Source organism: Microcaecilia unicolor, chromosome 5 (genome assembly GCF_901765095.1).
Source record: "Microcaecilia unicolor chromosome 5, aMicUni1.1, whole genome shotgun sequence".
Classification (NCBI taxonomy): Eukaryota; Metazoa; Chordata; class Amphibia; order Gymnophiona; family Siphonopidae; genus Microcaecilia; species Microcaecilia unicolor.
The window spans coordinates 102,804,972-102,816,722 of NC_044035.1; the positions used below are offsets into that span (position 1 = coordinate 102,804,972).

At 42.5% G+C, this 11,751-nt stretch overlaps 1 protein-coding gene across 1 annotated transcript in view; it reads right to left on the bottom strand.

The window, feature by feature from the left end:
- The window catches only part of CTNNA3 (catenin alpha 3), a 1,864,538-nt gene that overhangs the window by 1,748,377 nt on the left and 104,410 nt on the right, over positions 1-11,751 (bottom strand). Inside the window, 2 exon segments of the mRNA XM_030204967.1 lie at positions 9,471-9,590; positions 9,593-9,711. Coding sequence (XP_030060827.1) covers positions 9,471-9,590; positions 9,593-9,711 — 239 coding nt within the window.

Genomic DNA, 11,751 nt, shown 5'->3' on the forward strand with positions numbered 1-11,751 from the left:
TAAAAAAAAAAACAAGCTTTAATGTTATTACTGCATCAGAAGCTGACTCACATCTAGGGCATCAGTTAATTTTCTTTAGAAGTCAAACTTCTACATATCTAAAATGTGTAAGTCAAGTCATTTTTGAAAGTCAAAAGTCTAAGTTCCAATTTATTTAAAGATTAGTGTCCTGTATCCAATAGGTAGACTAAATGGTCACCTAGGTTAGCAGATACTGAGAGATAGCAAAAAGCAGCTGCACTCAAAGGACACCAATATGTCCTGGGATACCCAAAAACTCAAAGGCCCATCACTGCCTACATTTACTCATAGAAAGGATGGGCAATTTTCCAACAGTCATTCATCTGACAAATGGAAAGCAGACCCTAATTAAAACAAAATAGAAATGAGCATAAGCATTGGCTACTAAGGTGTATGAAAGTAATAAACCAGGCCAAGGAATTGAAATGGAGGAGTGGCCTAGTGGTTAGGGTGGTGGACTTGGGAACTGAGGAACTGAGTTTGATTCCTGGCACAGGCAAGTTCTTTGTGATTCTGGGCAAGTCACTTAACCCTCCATTGCCTGCTGCATTGAGCCTGCCATGTGTGGGGTACAAATGTAACAAAAAAAAAATCTTTCTTGATCTTACACAAGCCACTGCTAGCCATGGAAGTCATGCCAACTGATACTAAGCTGTCAGGATCCCATGCCTCAAAGTTTTCAATCCACATTGCTGGTATAGGTCAGAGCTCCATGGAGAGTAATGCTGTTGCTCACTTTTTCTTATGGCATCTTCATGTATGTGTAGTACTAGGCCCTGCCTAAAACTAACTTTGGGGACTATTAGGAGGGAGGGTCTCTATCCAAAACTAGAGAGTCTAGACCTCAGGTGGAAGCTGGTTGATGGAGGTGGCCCGGCTTTACTCTTGCCTCCCTTTGCCCCTCTGCTTCTCCATCTCATGGCCATAGTCTCTCCTGAACATAATAGCCATACTAGTTCAGACAAATGGTCCATCTAGCCAAGTATCCTGCTTCCAACAGTGGTCAATCCAGGTCACAAGTACCTGGCAGAAACCCAACTGGTAGCAATATTCCATGCTACTAATCCTGGAGCAAGCAGTGGCTTCCCCTATGTCAATCTCAATAAAAGAGTATGGACTTTTTTTCCAGGAACTTGTCCAAACCTTTTTTAAACGCACATATGCTAACCGCTGATACCACATCCTCCAGCAACAAGTTCTAGAGTTTAACTATTCTTCGAGTTAAAATATATTTCCTCCTATTTGTTTTAAAAGTATTTCCATGTAATTTAATTGAGCATCCCCTGGTCTTTGTATGTTTTGAAATGATTCACTTCTACCCATTTACACCACTCAGGATTTTATAGACTTCAATCATATCCCCCCTCAGCCGTCTTTTCTTTTAGCCTTTCTTCATATGGAGGAGTTCCATCCCCTTTATCATGTTTGTCGCTCTTATTTGAACCTTTTCTAATTCCGCTATATCTTTTCTGAGATATGGCGATCAGAATTGAACATATACTCAAGGTGATACAGAGGGATTAAAATGTTCTTGGTTTTATTTTGCATCCCTTTCCTAACAATTTTTAGCATACTGTTTGTTTTTATGGCCACCACTGCACACTGGGCAGAAGATTTTAATGTATTGTCTCTTTGTATCCGGAACCCTCCCTCTCTAGCATCTGACTCCTGCAGCAGGAAATGGGAGCTTTCATCAGAGAAGGCGGGACACTAGAGAGGGAGGGCTCCAGTTACAGAGAGGAGTGGAGCAGTGTGTGTTAATGCTGCCGTGTGTACAAGGCAAGTTTGGAGGGTGGAGGGCGGGCGGGATGAGATGCTAGAGAGTGGGGTGGCAGGAGAGAAAAGGCTGCCAGTGTATGGCAGCGGGTAGGTGAGAACAAGCTGCAGGAGCAGCGGGGAGGGAGGAGGCAGTGGCAGGAGAGAGCAGCATGATGTGATTAATCATGTTAAACAAATTATTAGTGTAAGTTAAAAATTTTAACAGCCCTAATAATAATACATAAGAACAGAGTGTAAATACATAGTTGCAGATTAAGCAGGTATAATTTTGAAGGTTAACTAATTCAATTGTTGGTGATCGATCTCATCAGATGGGTTTTCAAGTTTTTGAAATGAGAGAGAGTCTTCACAGATTTACTTGGGTAAATAGTTCTATATGGTTGTACTTTGGTAAGAAAATCCACCATTATATATTTTATATTTGATTTTATTACACTTAGGGAAATGTAGTATTAGGAAGTCTCTGGAGGATTTTTTCGCATTCTGAATGTAGGATGGGTATGTACCATAAATTATTTGGTAAGTATATGTACATAGTTTTGAAAGTAATATGTGAACTTATGGGTAACCAATGTAGTATGAGTAGAAGTGGGGTCACATTCGAGTAACAGGACGTTTTAAGTATAAGACTAGCTGCTGTGTTTTGAGCAGTTTGCAATTTTTTGGTTAATGAAGATTTAAGTCTTGCATAAACCACATTACAGTAGTTAAATTTTTAGAGTACCAAGAATTGAGTTAGTGATGTAAAGATTCTGTTTAGAAAGTAGAGTCTTCGTCTTTAAGTTTCCATAATGATCTGAATACATTAGACACTAGTTTCGATATTTGTGATTCAAAAGAGAGATATTAATCAATTATAATTCCCAGAATTTTCAAATTATGCTCTAATGGATAAGTTGTATTATCAATAGTGAAAGTAGAGGAAGTGATTGGTTGGTGAGTATTTGTTAGTATTAAGAATTTGGTTTTCACTCTGTTAAATTTCAACTTGAAATTTGTAGCCCAGGATTAGGTTAGGTCTAACTCAGATTTTATGTTAGTTAAGATTTTGTCAATATCATTATTTATTTATTACATTTGTATCCCACATTTTCCCGCATAGCAGTAGGCTCAATGTGGCTTACAGGTTCCGTAGAGGAGAGTACCAACTCTGGGAAATATACAGAGTGGAAAATAGAGTAACAGTAGGTGCAAGGCAGCTGATAAGGTTCCAGAAAAGAGAAACACAAAAACAAATGGGGTTCACAATTTCCACAAAAAACCAACAACAACAAAAATAGTGGAAAAGAAACCAACTTCAAGAGATCAGTCCAAACACCAGGGTAAGATGCTCCGAAATCAAACTTTATTTGGACCCTACATGGTCCGTGTTTTGGCTTTTAGAAAAGCCTTCATTAGGGGTCAATCTGTGAGTGCACAATTGTATGCAGATTGACAGTGGAGCACATGAACTGATGGCTCCGTTTGCCGCTTGACTATACCTGACCCGTGCTGCCTCCTGTTCTGGGGCAGAGGGAGCAGGGAACCAGCAGAGCTGACAGCTGCATGGCTGCTCCCAGCACCCTCCTGCAGCATGCATCCGGGGTGGAAAAATCAGAGAAACACTTATCATTAGTTGTCTGAGAAATCATATATTGTGTCCTCATGTCCCTTTGGTGGATTTGCCGTTTCTCATTCAGGCTTCCTCAGGGGACAGATTTATGACAACTATCATTCATGTGAAAATTTATCATGAGTAAAAATCATCTTTATGGTTTGACATTTTCTGCTGTTAGGAGATAATTTAAAAGGAGCTACCTAAAGTTAGTCAGCAAATTTGCAATGTGAACACATACATGTGTAAGCAACAATAAACCGGCTAAACATTCTGTAACTATGCACATATCTTTGACAGCATGTAGTTTGCAGGTGCTTTTTCATATGGGTGGCATCTGAGTGGAGTATGGGTGGGGCTCATGCTTCACACTAACTTACAGAATGCTATATGTTACATGCCTGTTTTGTTTCAAGAATTTACACCAGTTCTATGCTGGTGTAAGCGCTCACACCTAAACAAATTTCCCCCGATATTCAGCTGGCGGCGGTCAGCATTTTAATAAATGCTGATCGTTGACGGCTAAATTATCCCCTGATATTCAGTGCCAGGCCATGTGCAGGCACCAGAACTGAATATCAGAGAATAATTTGGGGCTGGCAGGCTGCCGGAACTTATGCGGGCCTGACTGATATTCAGCTGGGGCTACATAAGAGTTATGCTGAATATCGGGCCGGGCCCGCATACTTTTTTTTTGTTTGTTTAAAAGCCCCCAAACTCCCTCCTGCCCCAACAATGACCCTCTTTCCTTCCCCCTCTCCTGCCCCAGAGGGCCCCCTGCCCTCCCAGCTGTCCAGGTATGTCCACCTGGGTGGTTATTGAGGGCAGGAGCGCAGGTTCTTTTACCTGCCCCTTGCAGCCGCTGAATGAAAAGGGCAGCAGCTTTTGGTACTACATAGTAGGTGTCTACTTTCCTGTATAGAGTAGGCTGCAGATAGGTGCCTCTTTATAGAATTGTCCTCACTCTTGCCCAAGTGTTTAAATGAGACCAATCTTGCCCTCTAGGATGTAAAGTGTAAAAGAGAGATTTGCTTCAAGGCACAACTGCACTACCATGCACTATTACACATTAGCACACATTACTTATCACAGTCCATATTTTGGGGCCTACAAAGCAGCGTTAAAAAGTGGCTTTAGCACCCCCTTATCCCACATGCTAAGGCTATTTTTAGCACAGCAGTAAAATGGCTTATTTTTGAATTTTTGTATTAATGGTCATGAACTAATGTCATTAACGCTTGGCCATTAATAAACGTTAGCGCGTGAGCCCTTACTGCCACTTATTTTGTAGGTGGTCACACACTAATAAATTAGTGTGTGGCAGTGTAGCTGTGCTAACTGATTACCGCAGACATCCCTTCTCTCCACCTCCCTTCACAGTAAAAATAAAATAAGTTTTTAGTATGTAGTGTGCATGCACTAACCCAGAATTACTACAGGATGCCTGTGTGAGCCCTGTGGTAAGCATGTGGTAGTACTTACCGCAGCTTGGTAAAAGGACCCCTAAATTTCAATAGCTGTTAATGTAGCAGTATGCTGACAGTTAACATAGGTGCTCATTTTCAAAGCAGAAGGACTCCTCAAAATGCCTAAAAAAAACACCATCTGCTAAAACCATTCAAATCCTGATCTTGGAAAGTCAGAATTTGGATGTTTCACACTGCAGTGCATCCAAATAGCAAGGGAACGTGTTGCTACTACTACTACTTAGCATTTCTGTAGCGCTACTAGATGTACGCAGTGCTGTACACTTGAACATGAAGACACAGTTCCTACTCGACAGAGCTTACAATCTAATTAGGACAGACAAACAGGACAAATAAGAGATAAGGGAATTACTAAGGTGGGGATGATAAAATAAGGGTATTCAACAAGTGAGTAAGGGTTAGGAGTTAAAAGCAGCATCAAAAGGTGGGCTTTTACCCTAGATTTGAAGACGGGCAGAGATGGAGCTTGACGTACCGGCTCAGGAAGTCTATTCCAGGAATATGGTGCAGCAAGATAAAAGGAACGGAGTCTGGAGTTTGCGGTGGAGGAGAAGGGTGCAGATAAGAGAGATTTACCCAGTGAACGGAGTTCCAGGGAGGAGTGTAGGGAGAGATGAGAGTGGAGAGGTACTGAGGAGCTGCAGAGTGAATGCACTTATAAGCCAATAAGAAGAGTTTGAACTGTATGCGGAAACATAGGGAGCCAGTGAAGTGATTTGAGAAGATTGAAGAGGAGAGAGATGGCTAAGTGGGAGACCTGTGAGAAGCAAGTTGCAATAGACAAAGCAAGAGGTGATAAGAGTGTGGATAAGGGTTCTGGTAGTGTGCTCAGAAAGGAAAGGGTGAATATTGGTGATATTATAGAGAAAGAAACGACAGGTTTTAGCAAGGACATCCATTTATGTTTTGGTTGAGATTAGGGAGGGCCCAAAATTAGGACATCCCAACAGTGATTTTCAGAATGGGAAGAAATGTCCATGTCGAAAAAGAAGTACATTTGTATCTAGACCTATTTCAGTCATTGATTGAGCAGCTGACTGCTGGAGGGATTAAGGCATGACCCCTTCTTAGTTCCCCAGTGGTTGCTGTCCCCCTCTCTCTCCCTGAAAATGTAATTGGAAAGGAAAATCAGGCTCCATGTCAGGTGCACGTATTATGGTCATTCTGAACAAAGTTGAAAGCAGGTGAGAGGAACAGCCTACTGGTTGGTGTAGCGGACTGTAATCTGAGGGGCATAGGTTCAAATCCCATAGTAACTTTATTATTTGTTTTCCTGGGTCTCCCTCCAGGAACTGAAAAATACTTACTGCACCTACAGATATAAACCTGCAAACCTGGGGTGCATCCAGGTACAGTGGGCATTTTTCTGTTCCTGGAGGGATCACATTTACAAACAAAAAAAGCTACAGTGGGATTTGAACCTGCATCCTTAGGTTAGACACACTACACTAACCACTAGGCTACTCCCCTATTCTGCAAGGACATCTTTGTGGCCATTTTAATAAAACAGCTGCCAGACAGACATCCCTGTGTCTTGTTCCAACCCCATCCACACCCACACCCCTACCTTTTATAATTTAAAGGTTTAGTTTCTAAAAAATAGTCATTTAGGATGGATGTCCTTGTGTGTTTTTGAACAAGAAATGGTTCTACTATTCATTTCTATAGTGCTACTGGGTGTGTACATTATATGCAGGTACTTTATCTGTCTCTAGAGGGCTCAAAATCTAAGGGGTCCTTTAATAAGGTGCCGAAAAATGGCCTGCGCTGGTGTAGACGTGTGTATTGTTTTTGGTCGAAAATGGACATGTGGCAAAATGAAAATTGGCACACGCCCATTTTGGGCCTGAGACCATACCGCCACCCATTGACTTAGTGGTAAGTTCTCATGCGTTAACCAGGCGGTAATTGTCAGCACGCGTACAATGCCGATTACTGCCCGGTTAGTGCAACATGCCGGAAAATAAAAAATATTTTCTGACACACGTAGTGGATGTGCGTCAAAAATGAAATTACTGCCCGGGCCACGTGGTAGCCAGGCAGTAGTTCAAAATTGACACGCGTAAGACGCACATACACACCTACACGTCTTAGTAAAAGGGCCCCTAAGTTTGTTGTTTTTTGTTTTTTTGTACTTGGGGCAATGAAGAGTTAAGGAGCCCTTTTACAAAGGTGCAATAGGCACTACACGCATGCAGCATGCACCTAAATAAGACTACCAGCAGGCTACCATGCTTTCCTGGCGGTAATTTTAGATTTGGCGTGCACCCTTAACGCTTGGATAATTTATTTCCTCCCACGCGTGTAATTCTGGTGGTAATTGGTAGTTGGCATGCGCTGACTGGCCACCACGCATGTAGCACATGAGCCCCTACCGCTAGATCAGTGGGTGGCATTAAGGACTCAGGCTGGTTTTGGATACACGCCAGTTTCAGTTTTACCGCATGCCCTTTTCCCGTCCCATTAAAAAAAGCCCTTTTTTGCAGACACGGTAAAAACTGGCCCAGCGCACTCCCAATACACGTGTCTACACTACCGCAGGCCACTTTTTACCATGGCTTAGTAAAAGGACCCCTAAGTGACTTGCCATAGTGGGAATTGAACTGAGGGTACCAGGATCAAAAGCTGCTGCACTAACCATTAGGCTACTCAACCACTCCTCTTTCTTATTGAAAACTTGCTGTAAGATAGATTTCTTTTTGGATGTTATTTGCAGGACCCCAATTCTGACTTGGACATTGTTTTGAAAATGCCTCTCATAGTGTCTTTGCATTATAATGTGCTAATCATGGAATGGGGCAGAGAATGGGTAGAAACTTGGTGGAGAATGGTTGGGGACTGTGCCTTACATTTAATTTGAAGGCAGTTACCATGTGCTAAATGTTAACACAGCAAACAATGTGGCACAGTTAATGCTGCTTAAATAGATAGTGTAAACTGTGTTAAATTATCTGCAATGCAGTTACCATGCAGTAAGGAAAATATCTCTTTGTTAACCGTATGGAAAGATACTGAGAATGACCCCAACAGTTAGCGTAAATGCTTTTAGTTACTGAAGGGTAATTATGGTAACTACCAGGGCTGCCGAGAGACTGGGCCGGGCCCGGGGCAAGGCCACCCCGGGGCCCTGCCCCTGCTGCCCTTGCCGCCCCACACCCCGCCAGGTCGCCGCCGCCACTCCCCCATCCACCCCTCCCCGAGGTCGCCACAGCCGCTCCACCCTCCACCCCCCGAGGTCGCCACAGCCGCTCCACCCCTCCACCCCCGAGGTCACCACAGCCACTGTTCCCCCCTCAACCCCCCCCCCCCCCGGGTCGCCGCTCCCCCCTCCATCCGCCACCGGGCCAGGCCCTCTGCATTGAAATCGCAGTCTCACTTCCGTGAAAGTAGCAATGCAGGCAGCAGAACACCTCCCTTTGGCCCTCCTTCCTTCCTTGTGTCCCACCCTCATGGAAGTTACATCAGATGAGGGTGGGACACAGGGAGGGAAGGAGGCCCGAAGGGAGGCGTTCTGCTGCCTGCAGTGCTGCTTTCACGGAGGTGAGACTGTGATTTCATTGCAGGGGGCAGAGGGTGGACGACGGAGGGCGGGTGGGACTGCGACGCCGGGCCCCCCTTGGAGGCCCGGGAATTTTGTCCCCCCTGCCCCCTCTTCTCGGCGGCTATGGTAACTATCATCTAGTATCTGCACATCCTTACTGCACTTTAACAAATGTAGGCCTAATCAGTAATGCACATTATCAGTAATGCACATTTTTGGCAAAATCCTAATCCTTCACTACCCCAATTGCAAAGGTATAAAATACAAATCTTCACATGCCACCAGCCTCTCCTTTATAGGCACGCAACTTTGGAACTCATTACCCAAAGACCTGAAACTCACAAAACTACCTACAATTCAGAAAAAACCTGAAAACACATGTTTTCAAGAAGTCTTTCCCCCCAGGATCTGCCTAATCCACACCACCATACTTCACGAAAAGTTCATAAATGGAAAACAATAATATTAACCTCTCTCACAATATGCTAATATATCAACCTACGCGTTATTGTACTTCTGTATTATGCACTAGACTTCTACAAATCTAAATTTTGTAACCGCCTTTTTAGCAATATGTGAGTCACATTGAACCTGCCATATGGTGGGAAAATGTGGGATACAAATGCAATAAATAAATGAATAAATAAATAAATAAAATGAAATGTCTAGCTTTATTTATTATTTTTGTAAATTAGTCATTCATCACTAATGGAATATGCAGAAATCAATAAACAAGTTATCTTTCTGTATTCTCCCCCAAACTCTAAATCATTTTTTCTGTACTTAATTTTGAACACATCTAGAGTACGAATTAGCTTGTGCCAGAGTCTCATATTCTTCTGCAGTTCTTCAACAAAAGGCCTCTACAGTTCTTTATTCTGCTACATGCAAAACTCCAGAATTGAAACCAACAAAAAAATGTTATAGATCACAGTTAAAATCATACATCAAAATACAGTCATCTGCTTCAATTCTTATTAGATTTAGTAAAGGCTTTTTTCATGAACTATGTAGTTCTCCTTTACGATAGTAGGCTCAAAGAACTTACTTGCTTTACGAACATCAAGAAGAGCTGAAGAAATGTCTTCTTTAAACATGGTAGCATCTTTGGCGATTTTCTCACCCTTATCCAGAAAATTCGAGGTTGCTTCCTCAACAGACTGCAAAGAATCTGAGCCTTTTTGGAACATCCTTTTTTCTTACTAGAAGGACTTTTTGGACAATTTACCAGTGTGGTAACCTTTAAAAGACAATTGTACATTATTTTATTTAGTTTTTCTACGTACTTGCTAGATCACAAGGTTTTGCAATAATTAATACTTAGTCCTTTTGATAAAACACTAAATGCTAAAGAGGTCAGGCTGAAGGGGGATATGATTGAGGTCTACAAAATCCTCAGTGGTAAACAGATAAAAGTGAATTGATTTTTCACTCTTTGAAAAAGTACAAAGACCAGAGGACACTCAATGAAATTACATGGAAATACTTTTAAAACAAATAGGAGGAAATATTTTTTCACTCAATGAATAGTTAAGCTCTGGAGCTTGTTGCCGGAGGATGTGGTAATGGTGGTTTGCGTATCTTGATTTAAAAAGATTTGGACAAGTTCCTGGAAGAAAAGTCTATAGTCTGTTATTGAGACAGACATGGGGGAAGCCACTGCTTGCCCCAGGATTGATAGAGTAGAATATTGCTATTAATTGGGTTTCTGTCAGGTACTTGTGACCTGGATTGGCCACTGTTGCAAACTGGGTTAGAAAGACCACTGATCTGACCTAGTATGGCTATTTTTATGTTCTTATGTTCATTTTGTGGTTGCTTTCCTATCAGCACATGCTAAATTGCATATTAGCTTTTTTTTTAATATACATATTTTTTCCTGAGGGAGTGTCATAAGCAAAGAATGAGTGTGAAAACATTAAGCAGCTAGCATGTTCGCATTAGCACATGCTAACTGGTTAACACAGAAATAACAAAGGAGCACACAGTACCTCCTAAATGAGAGCTGCCAAATGCTTCCGTGTGATCATTAATGCACAACCCCCAAAAAAATACATTTGAAAAATGCCTATAGTATTACCACATTAGCAATGGGAACACACACACACACACACACACACACATATATATTATAATATATATATATAGATATATAATATATATATATCTATATAAAGAAATGACAGTGCGGCAAGTGAATCACTTGCTGCATGGCCATTTTAGGGGACAGCACTTACCGCCACCCATTGAGGCAGTGGTAAGGGCTCCCACACTAACCCGGCAGTAACCAGGCAGTGGTAAACAACAGTACTACAAAAATATTTTTGTAACGCCAGAATTGGCACACGCTGGGGGTGGGAACTACTACCAGGCTGCTGTGGTAGCCTGCAGTAGTTCTGGATTAACGAATGGTAAGCCCACGTTGGGCTTACTGCCGCTTCGTAAAAGACCTCCTCAACCGGCCAATGTAACCGCTTAAACAGGACTGCATAAAAGTCAGTCTTATCTTTATCCGGTGCCCCATAGCCTGTTATGTGCTGAATATCACACTTAACCGGCTATATTTTAGCCAACTCTGCAAACCTGGAACTTTAGTGCTAAAACCAAGCACGGCCTGGCACTGAATTTCCAGGCATAATGCTGGTAGCGGTCAGCAAAGCGCTGAGCACCACCAGCTTAACATCGACCCCATAGAAAATTTCAGAAAAAGACCATGTGGCCTATCTAGTCCTTGTTCTGTCCTCTGACAGCCTTGCACTAGTTTATAATGTGATTCTAAAATGTGTGTAATGCTTTTACTGTTATTCTCATTTCTAAGGACTTTCACTGCTGCAGTTTCCACTGCAAACATATGGGAGCAATGCATCGTGCGTAATGTAGTTCACAGGCGATGCAGCCACACTTGCTTATCTGTATATGAACTGGTATCATTGGTTGTGCTACTGCCTAGAACTCTTTTCTCTCTCAGCCAAGCTTGGCTCCTGTGTCTACTTGCTATCATTTCCTGGTCAGTCTTACTATCTCTGTCCTAAGAGGTCAGCCAGGTATGACCTTTCCCACCAATCGAGAGCCGTCCTCTAGGACCACCCCTTGCTACCCGATGGCAAGCTCTGTCCCCATTGGTCTTTACCTGCTCCTCCCTGAGCCTGTATGAGGCTTCAAGACCTCTTTGTCCCTTCAGCCATTAGGCATTCACCATCTTGCTACGACATGAGGCATTCACCATCTTGCTTCAGACAGCACTGTCCTGCTGAAACTGCCTGCAATGAACTTGGTTTTTTACCTTGAAAATATCCTCCCTAATGAGATACGCACATTCCAGTCACCCA